This window comes from Corvus cornix, chromosome 27, assembly GCF_000738735.6.
Source record: "Corvus cornix cornix isolate S_Up_H32 chromosome 27, ASM73873v5, whole genome shotgun sequence".
In the NCBI taxonomy this organism is placed as follows: domain Eukaryota; kingdom Metazoa; phylum Chordata; class Aves; order Passeriformes; family Corvidae; genus Corvus; species Corvus cornix.
Window position 1 is genome coordinate 3,199,615 of NC_046355.1, and position 19,069 is coordinate 3,218,683.

At 57.6% G+C, this 19,069-nt stretch overlaps 1 protein-coding gene across 3 annotated transcripts in view; it reads right to left on the bottom strand.

The window, feature by feature from the left end:
* Positions 1 to 1,265: 1,265 nt before the first annotated feature.
* The window catches only part of LOC104698497 (acid-sensing ion channel 2), a 386,996-nt gene continuing 369,192 nt past the window's right edge, over positions 1,266 to 19,069 (bottom strand). For 2 of the 3 annotated variants that reach the window (XM_039565633.1, XM_039565634.1), the window contains exons 4-10: positions 11,181 to 11,331; positions 10,136 to 10,192; positions 9,350 to 9,503; positions 8,398 to 8,489; positions 6,741 to 6,820; positions 4,131 to 4,199; positions 1,846 to 2,092 (exon numbers count right to left, since the gene is read on the bottom strand). In XM_039565633.1, coding sequence (XP_039421567.1) covers positions 1,991 to 2,092; positions 4,131 to 4,199; positions 6,741 to 6,820; positions 8,398 to 8,489; positions 9,350 to 9,503; positions 10,136 to 10,192; positions 11,181 to 11,331 — 705 coding nt within the window. In that variant the 3' untranslated portion in view covers positions 1,846 to 1,990. Of the gene's footprint in view, positions 1,358 to 1,845; positions 2,093 to 4,130; positions 4,200 to 6,740; positions 6,821 to 8,397; positions 8,490 to 9,349; positions 9,504 to 10,135; positions 10,193 to 11,180; positions 11,332 to 19,069 lie in introns of those variants that run through there. The other variant, XR_005603676.1, reaches the window with a different exon arrangement.

The window sequence follows — 19,069 nt, forward strand, 5'->3', positions numbered from 1 at the left end:
AAGGATCCCTTCATCCCGATGAGGTTTGCAATTGGAAGTGAAATCTCCTCCCATCCCTCTCCATCAGGGCTCAGGGCCTTTTCCAGGCACACCAAACCCTCATCCCTTCCTGAGGGTGTTTCTCGGAATTCCCAGGTCTCTCCCAGGGCTGGAGAAGGGGCAGAGCAGCCCCTCAGGGCCTGGATCCAGGGATGAAGCTGCTGCCAACACATTTTGGGATGCACTTGGACGGAAATGGATTTTCTTGTTACGCCTCGGAGCCAGGTAAAGTGGATCAGTGAAGGAAAAGTTGTAATCCCAGAATCCCAGATGGGTTTGGGTTGGAAGGAGCCAAAAGATCATCGAATTCCCAGCCCTGCCCTGGCAGGGACACCTCCCACTGTCCCAGGCTGCTCCCAGCCCCAATGTCCAGCCTGGCCTGGGCACTGCCAGGGATCCAGGGGCAGCCCCAGCTGCTCTGGGCACCCTGTGCCAGGGCCTGCCCACCCTCCCAGGGAACAATTCCCAATTCCCAATATCCCATCCAGCCCTGCCCTCTGGCACTGGGATCCATTCCCTGTGTCCTGTCCCTCCATCCCCTGTCCCCAGTCCCTCTCCATATTTTTTCCAGGCTCCCTTCAGGCCTCAATGGGGTCACCCCAAGCTTCTCCTCTTCCAATTGAACAATCCCAAAACCTCCTGGAGAGGTTTCCAACACCTCTGTCAGCAAAGAGATTCCACAACATCCCGGAGATCCTGGCACATCCCGGAGATCCCGGCACATCCCAGAGAAGACAGGGATGCAGCTGAGCACGGCCATGGCACGGCTCCCACCCCACCCAGAGCTGTGTGAGAACGTGGTGGGAGAGGAAGAGGAGGGATAAGGGATGAGGGATGAGGGAGAGCCCTGGGAAGCTCCCGGGATGGGCTTTTCCTGGGATCTGCCCTCCCCCTCGGGATGAGGGCAAGGCAGGAATGACACAGCCTGGCCATTTCCACAAGACCAGCTTTAATGTCAGTCAGGAGAACGAGGAGAAAGCAGAGAATCCATGGACGGGACAAGAAGGAAATTCCAAAAATTCCCCCAAAACTTAAAAAAGGAACGAGCCCAACCCCCACCCCCCGGGCAGCGCCGCTCCCGGACTCTCCAGGCACTGCAGGAGGAGCAGCGGGACTGGGATGATCCACAGGGAGCCCCCAGGGATGCTCACCTCGGGCTGAGCTCGGGATTCATCCCAACCCCGCCCAGAGGACGCGACCGACCGGGAGAAGAATCCGAGAGCGGCGACTTTGGGGTCTCTTTTATTCTAAAACTCTCGGCCTACGGCGGTGGGGATGGAGAGTTCTGGGATGCTCCTTCTGCCACTGAAACCCAGGACTGCAAAGAGGAACAGAGCTGAGAGGGAACCCCGGCGCCAGGAAAAGCCCTGGCGGGCAGCGCTCGGGATGTTTGGGATGCTTCCTTTGGGATTTGCTGCTGCTGCTGCTCGGGGCTTGGACAATCCCAAAAAGTGTCCTGGCCCTCCATCCCTTGTGCAAGTCCCTCTGCAGCTCTCCTGGAGCCCCTTTAGGCCCTGCAAGGGGCTCTGAGGTTTCTCTTGGCCTTCCCTTTTCCAGGAGAACATTCCCAGCTCTCTCAGCCAGGCAGCTGCTTCCCAGGCTGGAGCCAAACCCCCCCGGGAGGAAAGGACAACAGGAGTCAGGTCCAAGGCGCCTCTCACTCTGGGCAGAGTATATTTAGAATTTATATTTTTATATTATTTTTATATTATTTTAATGCATAGCGAGTTTCTTCTTCTTCTTTTTTTTTTCTTTTTTAATAGATTTTTTTAATAATTTTTTCCCATCATTTTTTTCCAGTATTTTTTTTTCCCCAGTATTCTTTCCCAGTATTTTTTTTTCCCATCTTTTTTTTTTTGTTTTTTCTTCCCCCCGGTGCAAACCTGAGCTGGGTCCCTGTTTTCCCTGTGCAGTTTTCCTTCCTCGGGATGGGCACTGTGGTGGGGAGGGGTCAGCAGGCGATTTCCTCCAGCGTCCCCAGCGGGGCCTGCAGGGGCACGGTCACAGTGTGGCTCAGGCTCTCCGAGTGGTTTGGCACTGGATCACAGGTGCTCTGCCGATGGAAAACCGCGGGATGCGTTATCCCGGAGCCACTGGATGCTCCCGGCCCTCCCACCTTGTCAGAGCCCGAAATGGTTCATGCCTCAAACACGGATGTCATTACAACAAAATCTGCGTAAAGGAGCTGCAACCACAGAAATCTCCTTGAAAAATGTTGGACTGGGAGTCAAACTGCTGGGATTGGATAAGGGACACCCATCCTTCAGCCACAGAATCCCAGGATGAACCGGGTTGGGAAAGACCTTTGAGATCATCAAGTCCAACCTGTGACCCAACACCTCCTCACCGACCAAACCACGGCCCCGAGTGCCGCGTCCAGGCTTCGCTGAACCCCCCCAGGGACGGCGACTGCCCCCAGCCCCGGGCAGGCCAGTCCAGCGCCCAGTCACTCTTCCAGCGAGGAATGTTTCCTGATGTCCACCCTGAACTTCCCCTGGCGCAGCTCAAGGCTGTGTCCTCTCGTTCAGTCAGGGGTTCCCTGGGAGCAGAGCCCGACCCCCCCGGCTGCAGGCACCTTTCAGGGGGTGTGAGAGAGCCATGAGGTCTCCCCTGAGCCTCCTTTCCTCCAGGCTGAGCAGCCCCAGCTCCCTCAGCCGCTCTTCCCGGGGCATGTGCTCACCTCAGACCAACAAGGATGAGGCAGAGGAATGCATCCGCCAGCGCTCCGGACACAGCAGAGGCTCTGCCCAGCCTGGTTTGGGGTGGGGGAGAGCAGAGCCCAGCGAGGCCGGGTCTGCACAGCCTCAGCCCGAAAGCAGCCGGGCCCCTGGGCTGTGAGTGCAGCCGTGAGCCGGAGCTTGGGAATGGGTTACTGCATCCCTGCTGAGCCAGGCTTTGGGGATGGGTTACTGCATCCCTGCTGAGCCGGGCTTTGGGGATAGGTTACTGCATCCCTGCTGAGCCGGGCTTTGGGGATGGGTTACTGCATCCCTGCTGAGCCGGGCTTTGGGAATCGGTTACTGCATCCCTGCTGAGCCGGGCTTTGGGGATGGGTTACTGCATCCCTGCTGAGCCGGGCTTTGGGGATGGGCTCTTCCAGCCCTGGAGGGCTCCGTGGCACGGCAGGGATGGAAGGGGCAGAGCTCAGCCCCTGCTCACCCCCAGCAGCTGCAGCAGCGGAGTTTTCCAGCGCAGGGGCTCAAGGCTGCTCCGGAGCTGCTGGGCCAGGCCATTCCTTAGGGAACAGCTGGGCCAGGCCATTCCCTTGGACAATGATGGGGAAAGCAGCCCCAGCCGTGGCCTCTCCGGGCTCTCCCCATGCCCTGGCTGCTGCTCTCCCTGCCGGCCCTTCCCCGGCTGCTTTGGGCTGAGGCTGTGCAGACCCGGCCTCGCTGGGCTCTGCTCTCCCCACCCCAAACCAGCCCGGGCAGAGCCTCTGCTGCGTCCGGGGCTCTGCTCAGGGACACGGAAGCCCCGTCCTCCCTGACACAAACCGGCCCAGCTGGGGAACCCCCAACCCCCGGGGCCACATCCCTGGGATATTCCCGTGGGAGGCAGCTGAGGGGGTGGCAGAATCCGTCCCAGACCCCCAGGGCCAGAGTCTGTTGTAAGGGACCGTGGCCAACTCCCGTCAGGGAGGTACCTGGGATTTCCCACCTGGCCTGAGCCACATTCACCCTTCGGATTCTGTGCTTTGGGGGGACCTTCACCACCAAGAGCAGCTGGAGAGGATCAACGGAGCATCCCTGGGATCCATGGATGGGGATCTTTTCCTTATTCTGTCCCTGTCACTTTCTTTCTGTTCCCCCCCACCTCTTCTCTATTTCTTTCCCTTGCTTTTTCTCTCTGGTCTCTCTCTCTCCCACATTTCCTATCCAATAAACCCCACACTATTGTCACCAGCACTGGGGCTCGTTTGCACCTTAATTCCGGCAGGGGCCAAATTTTCATATATAATTTTATTATATTTTAATAATGGGATCCTGACAATCTTTTCCTGGGAAAAGATTCTGGGATGAGGCTCTTCCCGAAGCTCCAGAGCCCTGGGAAGAGCTCCAGCATCCCCAGGGAATTCCCCCCTCTCCCCTCACCACGTTCTCATCATGGCTCCCGTCCTCTTCCTCTTTTCCAAGAAGGTCCAATAATTTTTCCTTGATCAGCTGCAAAAGGAGGGAGCTGGAGTTAAGGCGGGAAGAGGCTGCAGTGGGATAGGGAGCACTGGGATGCGCTGGGTTTGGGGTGCATTCCAAAGGGTTGGGGGGAGGAGGATGCTCCAAGGGCTGAGCCATGGAAAGGCTGGGAGAGCTGGGAATGGTCACCTGGAGAAGGGAAGGATCCAGGGAGAGCTCAGAGCCCCTTGCAGGGCCTAAAGGGGCTCCAGGAGAGCTGCAGAGGGACTGGGGACAGGGCATGGAGGGACAGGACACAGGGAATGGATCCCAGTGCCAGAGGGCAGGGCTGGATGGGAGATTGGGAATTGGGAATTGCTGGCTGGGAGGGTGGGGAGGGGCTGGGCTGGAATTCCCAGAGCAGCTGGGGCTGCCCCTGGATCCCTGGCAGTGCCCAGGCCAGGCTGGACGTTGGGGTTGGAGCAGCCTGGGACAGTGGGAGGTGTCCCTGCCAGGGCAGGGCTGGGAATGGATGATCCTTAAGGTCCCTTCCCAACGCAAACCATTCCAGGATTCTCTTACAAGGAATGAAACCTGCAAAAATTTCATTTTTGGGACACTTTTGGGGTTCAGGAAAAGCTCCTGGCTCCATTTCCCTTCCCAGCCCCCTCATTTTCCTGCTGCTGCAGGATTTGGCTTCCAGGGAAATCCCAGAAAACTTGGGAAGCATTTTACTGGAAAACTTCCACTGGGAGAAAAGAGAAATAAAACCAACAAGAAGAAAGCTGAAATCCTGAAATCCCAAAAAATGGGGTCAGTTCCTATGGAATGTGGATCCTGGCTGGAGCAGGGCAGTGCGGCAGGAATTTGGGACCACGAGGAAGCTGGAGCTCAGCAGAAGATCCCAAAAAAGCCTCTTCAGGGTCAATATTTCCCCCAAATTTGGCCAATCCATGAATAAAAATTGGATCTGGTTGCTGTCATTCCCAGAATCTCCAGATACTTTGAAAACTCACATTTTTGAGGTGCTGCCCCCCCTTTGTGAAACCCCGAGCAGAGGGGAAAAACCGTGGGGATTTTGTGGAAGTTTGAAGATGTTTTATTCCTTTTCTCCTGGCTGGTGGGGGTTAAATATCCGGGAATGTGAACATCCCCCTGCTGGGACATCCCCAGGGAGCTTCTCTGAGGGTACAGAATGACTTTTAAGCCCAAATAAGAAGTAAAAACTAAAAATAACAGCAAAAATCCCCCACATTGGTCAGATTTTATCAGCAGATGCCGAAGAAAGGAGGAAAACAGAGAGGGAAATCCCAAATTAGTGAGGTTTTTTATGGCCTACTTAGGAAAAATCCCCAAGAAATCCAGGAAAAGGCGAATTTAATGAAAAATTTGGGTATCCAGGCCGAGCTCTAAATTCAGGCTCAGCTTTTGTTGCTCTCTGAGCTTTAGGAATTTTAGGAATTTTCCCGTAGTTTTTATTCCTGGTTGATGGCACCAACGCTGGAGCTGCCCAGGAGGGATTGGGATTGGGATGGGATTGGGATGGGATTGGGATGGGATTGGGATTGAGATGGGGGAAATTGTCTGAAAATAGGAAAATATGAAGTCAGCATCCCAAAGAAAATGAGCATGAGGGGATCTGAAGCGAGTTCCGAGCTGGGATTTTGGGATGTGACCCTTGCCTGGAACGGGACACGTCAAATCAAGAGCCATGGCCAACTCTCACATCCCACGGGAATAAAATCCCTGTTCCCATCCCGGGATGGGGCTGTGGGAGAGCTGGACGGGGCGGGTTGGAAATATGGGATTGGGGAGGGGCTCTGGCATTGCCAGGGAACAGAAAATCCAGGGATTGGGGGTTCCAGGAGTGGGAAATCCAGGGATGAGGGGCAGGAAGGGCAAATCCAGGCGTGAGAGACATCAGAAATCCAGGGATGAGGGGGAAATCCAGGGATGAGGGGGAAATCCAGGGATGAGGGGGCATCAGGAGTGGCAAAAGCAGGACTGAGGGGCTCCAGGATGGGAAATCCCGGGATAAGGGGCTCCCGGATGGGAAATCTGGGGATGAGGGGCTCCAGGATGGGAAATCCTGGGATGAGGGGCTCCAGGAGTGGGAAATCCCGGGATGAGGGGCTCCAGGATGGGAAATCCCGGGATAAGGGCTCTAGGATGGGAAATCCTGGCCTGAGGGGCTGCAGGATGGGAAATCTTGGGATGAGGGGCTCCAGGAGTGGGAAATCCTGGGATGAGGGCTCCAGGATGGGAAATCCCGGGATAAGGGGCTCCAGGATGGGAAATCTCGGGATGAGGGGCTCCAGGATGGGAAATCCCGGGACGAGGGCTTCAGGACGGGAAATCCCGGGATAAGGGACTCCAGGATGGGAAATCCTGGGATGAGGGCTTCAGGACGGGAAATCCTGGGATAAGGGACTCCAGGATGGGAAATCCTGGGATGAAGGCTCCAGGATGGGAAATCTCAGGATGAGGGGCTCCAGGATGGGAAATCCCGGAATGAGGGGCTCCAGGACGGGAAATCCCAGGATAAGGGGCTCCCGGATGGGACATCCCGGGATGAGGCGGGGCAGGCCTTACCTCGTACAGGTAATCGAAGAGCTCGAGGATGGTGAGGATGCTGGCCCCGATGAACAGCCCCATCTGGCCACCGATGTCACCTGCAGGGGACAGCGCCGTCAGGGCTCCCGGGCACCGCCGGCAGCTGCCATCCCAAAAAAACTGGGAAAAACTCCCCCCAGAGCAGCAGCATCTCCAACGGCACCGGCGGCATCCCGGGAATGGGCTTGGCCACAGAAATGGTTTTGCTGCTGACGAGCCCCGAGCGCTCCAGGCTCGTCCCAGGAATGCCAGTTCCCAGTGTGGGGAAGGTGCTGGGAGGGATGAACGTGCCTGGAGCCAAGGAAAACCCCGGTCTGGGAACAGCGGGAAGGGAGATGCGCTGGGGTTTTTGGGAAGCATCTCCTGGCTTCTGCTTGAGTGTCCTGGGGTGGAACCTGAGGAGAGGAGATTCCCAGGAATCTGCTGGGAAGGTAACTGGGATGTGGTGCTCAGGGAAGGCAAATCGCATGGATTTTGCTGGAAAACAGCCCTGGATTGACCCCCAGAGCAAAGGCACCCATGGGGGGGTGGGGTGGGGAAGGGGCCTTTTCCAGGGGTGTCCATGAGACACGGAGAGAGGAAAGGGAAAAAGTTTGGGAGCAAAGTGAGAACCCGGAATGATCCCAGGGATGTGCTGGATTTACACCACACGGAATCACCTCGAGGCTTTGAGCCTGGGCAAAAGATTCTGGGATGAGGCTCTTCCCGAAGCTCCAGAGCCTTGGGAATGAGGGTCCTACGAGGGGCAAATGGGGTTTGGGTCAGAGAGGCTCCAGCAGCCTCCTCTTCCTCCTCGGAATTCCTGGAAAAGCCCCAGGAGGTGCAGAAGGGCTCCTGAGGGGGCATTTGGCAGGGCCACCCACGTGGGGTGACACGGGGACACCTCCAGCCCCAGGGGTGACCCAGCTCCAGCTTCCCAAGGTGCTGAGCACTCCCAGCATTCCAGAGGTATCCAGGGATTTGGGGCGGCTCAGGGAGGCTGCAGGGCTGGCGGGGGCTCACGCCCACCCCAAACCCAGCGGGCCAACCCCAAATCTGCAGCTGGGACCCCAAAGCTGGAGCTGCTTCAGGGCTGAGCAGTTCTGGGTCTCCTGTGGCTCCTCCATGAGGCTTCCAAAGGCCAAGAGCTCAGGCCTGGCTGGATTTGGAGCAGGGATGGGGTGATGGGAGATGGTTTTGGGATGTCCTCCCCCCCACACTGCCCAGGGGGCACCACAGGGAGCAGAACCCCCAAAACTGAGGTGCCGCGAGCAGGCAGGGATGGAGCAGCACCTTCCATGGGTCTCCTGCGGCTCCTCCATGAGGCTTCCAAAGGCCAAGAGCTCAGGCCCGGTTGGAAAGGATGCATTTGGAGCAAGGACGAGGTGATGGGAGATGGTTTTGGGATGTCCCCCGCACCCTGCACCACAGAGAGCACCCACCCAGCCCCAAAATCCCCAAAAATTGGGGTGCTGGGAGCAGGCAGGGATGGAGCAGCTCCAGAACGTTCCACAAACACACGGAGTATCCATGGGGACATTCCTGGGATGCCGTGGTGGGGTGAGGGAAGTGCAGACGGGGCCTTGCTGGGGGTTTCAAGGCTGTGGACCCCTCCCAGACCAGTAGAGACCCCAAACTGGTCCCAGTGCCCCCTCACCAAGTAAGGCTGCCACTTCATAGGCTTTCTTCTGCTCAATGGTCTCGTAGTTGAGTGCTTCAAAAAAAATGTCCAGCACGAGAATGTTCTCTCTGTGGGAACGGGAAAAGCGTCAGCCCAGGAACCACTGGTGCCTCAATCCTTCGGGATAAGGGAAAAATGGGATTTTGGGGCTTTATTCCCCTCTTTGTCCGGATTGTTCCTCTCCCTGGGGTCCTCAGAACCCACAGAACCTGGAGCTGGTGCAGAGCAGGAGCTCAGGGCACCCTGAGGGCTCTGGGAGCCTTTGGAGCAGCTGGAAAAGGTTTCCTCAGGATTCCTCAGGATCTTGGATCTAACTTGGATGGGAATTCTTCTCTTGGATGGTGATTCCCGACTGGGAGGGTGGGCAGGCCCTGGCACAGGGTGCCCAGAGCAGCTGGGGCTGCCCCTGGATCCCTGGCAGTGCCCAAGGCCAGGCTGGACATTGGGGCTGGGAGCAGCCTGGGACAGTGGGAGGTGTCCCTGCCAGGGCAGGGCTGGCACTGGAGGGGCTCTGAGGTCCCTCCCAACCCAAAGCATTCCGTGATTCCGCGATTCCATGAAGCAGAATCCAAAGGATCTGGAGCAGCTCTCCCTTCCCATACGTGGCAACCACATGCCCAGGGCCAGGAGAGCTCCAAGGCCGTGGCTGCCTGAGGACCTCAGTCCAGAGACACAAATCTCCAGCAGGACCAGCAAATCTGGGAATTTCTGCACTTTTTTTGGTGGGAATGGAAGATTCCCATGAGGCCAGTCCTTGGGAAGGGACTCAGGTTGTTCTGCTGAGAAGGAAACAGCCTCATCTTTTCCAGGTGTTCACTCTGCTCTTCCCTGGAGGACCTCCCTGTGCTGGGGATGGATCAGCCAGGACCCGGCGTTTCCCAGACATTCCCCCCAAAACCCAAAGGAATTCAGCTCCTCCCCCACTCACGAGATGTATTTTTCTGACTTGTTGAACTTCTTCTCCAGGTACTTGGCTGAGGTCTTGCTGGGGATCTTGACCATGGAGAGCTCCTTGTTGTACCTGGTGAGGTTACAGGGGGTCCTGCAGATGCAGTAACTGCTGTCCTTCTCCGCCAGGAGACCTGCGGGGGGCAGCCATGGAGCTCACGGAGCGGGGACACGGGACGGGGACACGGGACAGGGACACGGGGCAAGGTGAATTCCCAGGGATCAGGGAGGGATCCCATGGAGCAGGGACACGGGGCAGGGAGGGATCCCATGGATCAGGGAGGGATCCCATGGAGCAGGGACACGGAGAAGGGTGGAATCCCACGGATAAGGGACCAGGGATAGAGCTCATGGATCAGGGACATGGAGCAGGGCGGGAGCAGAGATTTTCCCTCCCAGAAAGGTGCCAGGGGGCCACTCCTGGCCGTTCCTCTCCCAGTTCATCCCAGTTCTCACCACCCTGGACAGGCCTCTTGCTGGAGGCCACCCTCTGCTACCAACAGCAGCTTGGGGAACTCATGACTGAGTGTCCTAAATCCAGACCTGGAATGGTCCCTCCATCCCAATCCCAAACCCAACCCCAGCCCCAGAGGGGCTCCCGGGGCTCCGCTGATCCCGAGGGTTTCTGTGCCTGATGGAGAACCAGCAGAAACTTCACCCCAGGGTACATCCAGCACTTCCCAGCACCCAGGGTCTAATCCCAGCCCCTCTCCAGGCTGCAGATCCCCTGGAATTTCCCTGGATCCAGGGATCCTCTGGTACTCACTGAGCGCGGGCTCTGCGCATTCCTTGTACTGCTCCGGGGTGCAGAAGGGAGCGTCCCCTGCAGGGACAGGACAAAGCCATCACAGGGGGACACCGGGCTCTCCACAGGGACCCAGGGACCTCCCCGCAGCCGGGTGCCCCCGCTGTCCCCACCTCTGCCTGCCACAGGGGCCTGTTCCCATGGGAGCTGCTGGGAACAGCACCCGGGGTGGCACCGGGGCTAAAAGAGGTGGGATTTGATGATTCTGGAGGGCCCAGAACTCTCTTCCATGGCTTGTCCCTATTTCACAGGGAATCCTGGAATACCCTGAGCTGGAAGGGACCCCCGGGATCAGCCAGTCCCAGCCTGGCCCTGCACAGACCCCCCAACAACCCCACCCTGGGCATCCCTGGCAGCGCTGTCCCAGTGCTCCTGCAGCTCTGGCAGCCTCGGGGCCGGCACCATTCCCTGGGGAGCCTGGGCAGTGCCAGCACCCTCTGGGGGAGGAACCTTTCCTGATCTCCATCCCAAACCCCCCTGGAACAGCTCCAGCCGTTCCCTGGGTGCTGTCCCTGTCCCAGGGAGCAGAGATCGGAGCTGCCCCTCCTGTCCCCTCCTGTCCCCTCCTGAGGACATTGAGGGGCTCACTGAGGTCTCCCCTCAGCCTCCTCTGGGCATTCCGAGTGCCCTCAGCTGCTCTCCATCCTCGTGTCCCTCCTTTGGACCCTCTCTGGTTCTTTGATGTCTCTTTGATTTTGCGGTGCCCAAAACTGCCCCAGCACTCGAGGAGAGGCCGCCCCAGCCCAGAGCAGGGACAATCCCTCCCTCCCTCCCCTCCGCTGTCCCTGCTGTCCCCAGCAAAGGGATGGCCCTGCCGGCCCCAGGGCGCTGCTGCCTCAGGTCCGGCCTGTCCCAATCACCGGGAGCACCCTGCTTCCCTCAGGCCCCCCGCGCCTCCAGCCCAGCCCCAGCCGTCCCCAGGTGTCCCTGTCCCTGTCCTGGCATGTGCCCCGTCCCCCAGCCCAGCCCCAGCCGTCCCCAGGTGTCCCCACTGTGCCATCCCCACCTGGCATGTGCACCATCCTGCAGTTGCAGTTCTCCACGATGTACCGAGTCTCGCAGTCGATCCTGCAGGCCGTGACGCTGTACACCGGGAAAAAGGCCAGCCCCAGCTCCGGGGAGCGGCACTCGCCCCACGGCGGGGGCAGGTACGTCAGCTGGGGACAGGGATGGGACAGGAGAGTCAGCTGGGGACAGGGACATCAGCTGGGGACAGGGGTGGGACGGGGACAGGACAGGGACAGGGACAGGACAGGGATGGGGACGGGGACAGGGGCAGGACAGGGACAGGGCAGGGACGGGGCAGGGAGAGGGCAGGATGGGGACAGGGACAGGGCAGGGACAGGACAGGGGCTGTTGCAGGACATCACAGGAGCTCCTCTGTCGGGGGCAGCCGCTGCAACCCCTCAGGGCATCCCCCCCCTCCCAGGAGCTCCCCAATCCCTGGGATAATTGACTCGGGACAAGCTGTCCCTGAGGCGTTATCCCGGTGCCACGGGGCTGGCTGGCACTCCCGAGTGACACTGAAGGTCTTGGTGTGGGAGCAGCTGTGGAAGGAGCAGCGGGAATTTCTGCCTGGACTCCACTTTACAAACGGGAAAAGCTCCACCAAACCCTCCCCAAGCAGGAAAATCTTCTCCCATTCCCTGGAAATTTGTGGAGTGTTCTCCCAGCGGCTGCTCCCAGCTCAGCACGAGAATCCCTGGGGTTAATCCAAGGGAATCCATCCCTGAGAGCTCCCGGGAATCCCTTCCTGGGACAAACTGGGACTGAAACCTTGGGAAAAGCCTCTCCATCCAGAGCCTTGATCCCATGGAACTGCTGAGCTCAGTTCAGACACCTGAATTCCTGCTCTCTGTGGCACTGGAGCTGCTGGAATACGGGAGAGGCACCCCGAGGAGCCAGGAGCGGGATGGATGGAGCAATCCCAGCCCTCAGCCATGGAAAGAATTAAGGGGAGAGGCTGAGTTGGGTTTGATCCCTGTGCCTGCAGCCCCTCCAGATCCTCCTCCTAGGGGAATCCTGAGGGGATCCCTGTCCTTTCTCCCAGATGATCCCAGTTTGGGGTCGGCGGGAGGGACCCCCGGATGTGGAGCTGCCCCCCAGGGCGGGAACAAACCCCAGCAAAGCAGCAGGAAAAGCAGAAAAAGGCAGCAGGAACATCCCTGCCCTCGGATCCCGCAGGAATTCTGCTCCCTGGCAGCTTCCCAAGGGCTCCTCCTCCCGCTCCTGCTCAGAGAAATCCAAATCCAGCCTCTAATTGAGGGCGACAAACTCCCGGCCTGGCCCTTTTGCAGTCGTTAATTATTAATTAATGAATTAAACGCTTTCCCAACCCTCCTGATCCCGGCTTTCTCTGGGATTACCGGGATCACTTCCCAGCTGGCAGGTGCTAAAAGGGGAAGGAAAGAAAATCAATGTGACTCCTTGGAAGCTGGATGGATCCTGCTTGTTCCAAACGCCCGGAGAAGAGGGGATGAGCTTGGAAAACCCGGAGGAAAGAGATGCCAGGGGTGGGGCAGGATCGGCTCTGCCACAGCCTTTTCCACATTCCTGCCTTTCCAGAGCCTGCCGGGAGCTGCCAGCATCGGCCTGCAGCCACAGAGGTCATTCCCTACATTAATGGGAAGTGCTATCCCTGATTTCCCCGCTGTGTGTCCTGGGTTGCCGTGTATTCTATTCCCATCCTCATGAGGTGTTGAAATCAGGTGGGGCAATGTTTCCTTGCCTCCTCCCCCCGGTCTATCTTCTGTTAATGGCCCATCATTGTCCTGCCGCCTGACTCAGAGATAACTCCCTCCGGACTATCTTCTGTTAATGAGCCTAATCAACACTTGGCCTCATGACTCATTACCCCATTGTGAGATGCTCCACCCAGAGGGAGGAACCAAGCATCCCATCGTGGATAGAAGCTGAGGCTGAACACCAGAGAGAACCCTTCCACTGGATTTCCAGAGGACAGGAGCTACACAGCCACCACTGGACCTTCTGAGGAAGAGCAGACCCTTTCTACAGGATCACCGCTTCAGAGGACTGCAGCCACCATTCTACCAGACTGCTACCACCACCCTGCCTAACAGGGACTCAGCTTGTATCCTGACTCTGTCAGTTTGAACCAGTGGTTTCTTTTAATTTATCCTTTTCTTTAATTTCCCCATTAAATTGTAATTCTGACTTGGTGCCTCCCACTGGTTTGTTTCCACACTCGTACGCTGTTCCATCTTCTCAGCCAGGGAAATGTGCTGGGGATGATCCTGGCACATCCCGGGACAGCTTCATAAACTCCTGGAATATCCTGAGCTGGGAGGATCCTGCAAGGATGGAGTCCCACCCCGGCTCTGCCCAGGATCCCGACAACCCCACCCTGGGCATCCCTGGCAGCGGTGCCCAAATGCTCCCGGAGCTCTGGCACCCTCAGGAATGTCCCCATTCCCTGGGGAGCCTGGGCAGTGCCAGAACCTGTTCCTGCCCCATGTCCCTCTGGCTCTGGGATGGATCCGGCACCGATTCCTGCCTCCCCCACACGTGGCTGATGCCACCAAGCTCCAGCAATCCCAAGGAAGGATCCAACCCCTCCCTGAACATCTCCACCCCACCCGGGCTGGGTTCTCTTTGTTCCCAATGAAACCACAACCGGAACCCTCCGTTCCTTAACGAGACCCCAAACAGCAGCAAATCCATGGAATTCCCATCCCAGAACCCTCCGTTCCTTAACGAGACCCTAAACAGCAGCAAATCCATGGAATTCCCATCCCAGAACCCTCCGTTCCTTAACGAGACCCTAAACAGCAGCAAATCCATGGAATTCCCATCCCAGAACCCTCCGTTCCTTAATGAGACCCCAAACAGCAGCAAATCCATGGAATTCCCATCCCAGAACCCTCTGTTCCTTGATGAGAACCCAAACAGCAGCAAATCCATGGAATTCCCATCCCAGGCAGCTCCAGCCCTTGTGGAATGCTGGAAACCCCGAGCAGCCACGGCTGGCTGATCCCAGCTCCCGGTTAACAGAATTGTCTGTTCCCACATCCAGCCCCTTTCCCATCCCGGCTGTTCCTTCCCATGTGCTCCCTTCCTGAGGAATTGGTTTTAAGGGATGAATTTAACCCTTCCAGCCCCAGGGAGCTCCCCCAGAGCAGAACTCAGGGCTGTTACAGAGCTCACGAGTGCCCAGGGAAACGTGGGATTTGGGAGCTCCAGGATCCTGCTTTGCAAATCCAGCAGGAACGGCAGCACTGAAACCTCCTGGAGATCCATGAGGAGTCCAGGGAGCCCCTCCAGAGCCTCATCCCAGCTTTGCTCCCACTCCTGCTCCCCCTGGATGAGCCGGGCCGGTGGCTCCGGTGCAAACTCAGCCTCAAATTCCCAATGACATGGAATGAGGGAATTATAAAGGTTGGAAAAGCCCTCTGAGATTGAGTCCGGCTGTTCCCTGGCACCACTGCCCCACGACCCCACAGGTCGCATCCACCCCGGTTAAATCCCCCCGGGATGGGGATTCCCACTGCCCTGCTCCAACAACCTCTGCCTCTCCCTCCGCTCATTCCCTGGGCGCATCCAGAGGGAGCCAGGCCCTTCCCCCCATTCTCCCGGGCAGTTCTGGCTGGATTTGTTGGACCCAATTCCCAAACCCTGCGGAGGTGCCCGGTTTGGGGGCGGTTGGACTCTGAGGTTTCCCTGTCCTCACTTTCCCACCTTTTTATAAAATCCTCTTTCCCAGAGGGCACAGGGGGAGCTGGAAACCCAAACCATTCCCTCATCCTCGGATCCCACGGTTCTTCCCGACCTCCCTTCCTGATCTCTGCCTCATCCCATCCCTTCCCTCCAAACCCCTTTTCCTTTGCATCCGTTCCCAATTCCTTCCCAACTCTGTTTTCCAACCAAAACCCCTCCCCTGCCCTACGAATCCAAGGTTTTCTTCCACCTCCTGTTCCAGCTGCTCCTGTGCAACGAAGGCTTTGTGGGGTTGGTTTCATGGGATCTCCTGCTGGAATTAATCTAGAATTTCAGGATAAACGGGAGGGAATCCACGGGGAGAGTTTGTGGGATGGAGGGAAACAGAGAAATCAGGGGGTGAACGTTTTTCCAGGAGAGGTCAGACCGTGGGTGGGAGAAAATGCTCGGAGCAAGGGTTGGGAAGCACAAATCCATGGAATTATGGGATGGTTTGGGTTGGGAGGGACATTAAAGCCCCTCCAGCTCCAACCCCTGGGACACCTCCCACTGCCCCAGGCTGCTCCCAGCCCCAATGTCCAGCCTGGCCTTGGGCACTGCCAGGGATCCAGGGGCAGCCCCAGCTGCTCTGGGCACCCTGTGCCAGGGCCTGCCCACCCTCCCAGGGAACAATTCCCAATTCCCAGTATCCCATCCAGCCCTGCCCTCTGGCACTGGGATCCATTCCCTGGGTCCTGTCCCTCCAGCCCGTGTAAAATGCCACCTCGAACATGGGAAATGTTCTTTGATTCCTCCCAGTTCCCAAATCCCAGTGCTCCCCCTGACTGGGAATTGGGGTTTCCACGTCATCACTGCCAGCTCCCAATCCCATTTTCCTGCCTCTCAAATCCCACTCTGGATCTGCAGCTCCTGCTGCTCTCTATCCCATAAAACCTCCACACACAGCACCGCTCCAGCTCGGACCCGGGGCTTCACTGCAGCCTCTGGAATCTTTGTGGCCAAGCTGGCAGGAATTGCCCTTTTCCTGGTGTTTTCCATCCCCCCTGAATGCCCTGTGCAGCTCTGCTGGGAAGTCCAATCCCATTCCTGACAGAAGAGGTTTGGGTGATGCTGGGATGCTGCAAAAACCAGCCAAGAAAAGGGGAAGGAAGGAGGAATTTCTCTTTTTCCACGGGATCAGCCCTTAAAAATGTGGATTTTGGTGTGTCCGTCCAAGCCTTGGTGCCACAGTCAGGGAAAAGGGGAATAGCGCAGGGATAGCGCAGCTTCCCAAGGTCTGGAGGGGCAGATCCCAACACCAGGCTCACCCGAAAGTGCCAGGAAAGGGGAAAAATGGAAGGGAATCCATCCAAATCCAGGAGCGCTGGGAACTGAAAGGAAATTCCCAATTCCAGGGGGTCCTGGCCTCCCTTGGGATCCCTCTGGAGGTGCTGGATCCTCCCCTGTGCCAGCTCCTGCCCAGCTCCCATCCACGAGCACACAAACCCCATCCATCCACTCAGGAATTGCCATGGAAATGCTCCCGGAGATCCCGGAGCATCCCTGTAGGAGCCACGGCTGGGATGGGACCGTGGGGGGTCATCCCACGGGAAATGGGGTGAGAGCCCACGGCAGCAGCTCCGGGCCCCCGGATCCATGGGAACCATTCCAGCTCCTTTCCCTCTGCACTCGGGCCCGGAGCGGCATCCAGGGGGATTTTCCAGCCTCCTCCCTCTGGAGTCTCCTGTTTTGATTCCAATCATCCACCGGGTGCTGCCCTTGCTTTCCTTGGGAAACTTCAGGGATCACTCCAGTCTGAGATCTCATGGAATCCTGGAATGGTTTGGGCTGGGCAGGACCTTAAACCCATCCAGCTCCAACCCCTGGGACACCTCCCACTGTCCCAGGCTGCTCCCAGCCCCAATGTCCAGCCTGGCCTGGGACACTGCCAGGGATCCAGGGGCAGCCCCAGCTGCTCTGGGAATTCCAGCCCAGCCCCTCCCCACCCTCCCAGCCAGGAATTCCCAATTCCCAAGATCCCATCCAGCCCTGCCCTCTGGCAGTGGGAAGCCATTCCCTGTCCCTCCAGCCCTTGGAAATGTTCCCTCTCCATTTTTCCTGCAGTTCTTTCAGGTCCTGGAAGATCACAGTCTAGTCACCCTCGGTGTCCCCTCCAGGCTGGACAATCCCACTTTTTTTAGCCAGGAAAATCTCCCTTGGCCATGAGTCCAGGGGCAGCTTGGCCTCTTTGACATCTCCACCACTTTTCATGGACAAATCTCTGGCTGGAATTGCTTTTGGAGGGGTTTTTGTTGCTGACTCAGCATTTCCAACCCCGACCCTGCCAGGTCCCTCCGAGGTCACTCCTGAATCAACTCCCAAAGTGGGAAATGCATCCCAAAAGGGTCTCCCCGCAGGACCCGTGAGCTCAGCCACTGCAGGAGGAGGAGGAAAAGCTGATTTAATTCCCATTAATTCCCGTTTTTCCAGCCCGAGAGCTCCCTGTGAAGGGAGATTTAATGAGATCCCAGCCATGGAGCCAGAGCTGGCCTGGACAGGGGGATTTGGGGAGGCTCTGAAAAACCAGGATTTATCCCCCGGTCCCAAGATGTGAATCCTCACTGGGGCCGAGCAGGTGCCCCTATGGAAAAGCAGGAATTCAGGCAGCAAAACCCAGGGAATGCTCAGATTTCCAGAGTGGGATGGGGAAGGGAGGGAGGGCTTTGAGCTGGGTCACAGGGAATGGAATTCCAGGAATTCCAGAGCCAGGAATGAACCCCCCAACACCCCGAATTCTGTCCCACAGAGGATCCACAGCTTCCCCCCATCCCAAATCTTCCCGACTCCACACTTTTTATCCCTGCAAAAAGAGCTTTTAAATCCTGGAGGCTGCTCTGAGCTGGGGGATGGGAAACGAGCTCCCCTTTATCTTCATCCCTGTTTTTTTCCGGCTGCAGGATCATTTCTTTTATGGCCCAGGGTGTAAAACTCCGGGGTCAGGACCCCAATAACTGCCTGGGCTCAGTCCCTGGCGGATTTTCCTGGAGCTTTTCCACCTTTGGCTCTGGTTTATTAAAGGAGCAGCACAGATAGAGAGCTTTAGCTGGAGGAAGCCAGACTGAACCAGGGATTGGGATAAAAGCTGCACATCGGGAAGGTGGGGGAAGCCCAGAAGGTCCCCGAGGGATAATTAATTAGAGGAGGTTGTTAATGGCTGTAATTAGGTTAAAAATGACTTTCTGGGAACAGGGATTGGGGTGGGAGCTGAATGCCGGAGATCCCTCCAGCTCTCCTGGGAAAAGGCTTTGGAGCCCTCAGAGGATTTCAAACCAGTCAGAAAATCCCAGGAATGAGCCCTTCCCTCTCCCAGCAGCAAAACTCTGACAAAATCCACAGAAAAAGGGAAACCCTGGAGCTGAAAGTCCCAAAATCTGTTCTGTCCTCAGCCCCTCCCATGTGGAAGGGGCATGTGGGGCTTTGGGGAGGGATGTTCTCCTGACTGGAATTCTCCATTTTCAATGGAAACTCTGGGATGGGGAAGGTTTCCAGCAGCTGCAGCAAAGCCCCGGATTGCCCCAATTTAACCCAAAGTCCTGGAGATCCCCTCCGCAGGCTCCAGCTCCCAAATCTTCGCCAGGATGGGATTTTTAAGGAAGACAAATCTTCTCCATCACTGCTGGAGCTGCCAGGTGGGGCCAGCTCCAGGAGCTGTTCCCAAAATCTTTGAGCATCAGGCACCACACAATGCCCTGTCCGGCCCTTCCCATCCCTGCCCTTCCCATCCCTGCCCATCCATCCCTGCCCTTCCCATCCCTGCCCACCCATCCCTGCCCATCCATCCCTGCCCACCCATCCCTGCCCATCCATCCCTGCCCATCCATCTCTGCCCATCCCTGGCCATCCATCCCTGTCCAGCTGGGGGGAAGAATTATTCCACTGGCTTTTTTCCATGTGCCTGAGGAGGATCTGGGGTCAATCCCCTCATCCATCCCTCCATCCCTCCATCCCTCCATCCCTCCATCCATCCCTCCATCCCTCCCTGTGGATGTGTCTCTGCTGGTTTCCAGGGAAGCCGGTGATTCCCAGGTATCCCAGCAGAGTTTCTCATAAATCCCATGGATATTTTGCTGTCATCTGGAAGATTCCCACTGTTCTCCATCAGGAAACTCTCTCCTCCTGCCTCTTTCTCTACCCTTGGAATGTGTTTTCCTGGGAAAACCCCAGCGGGTTGGACAGGACCCA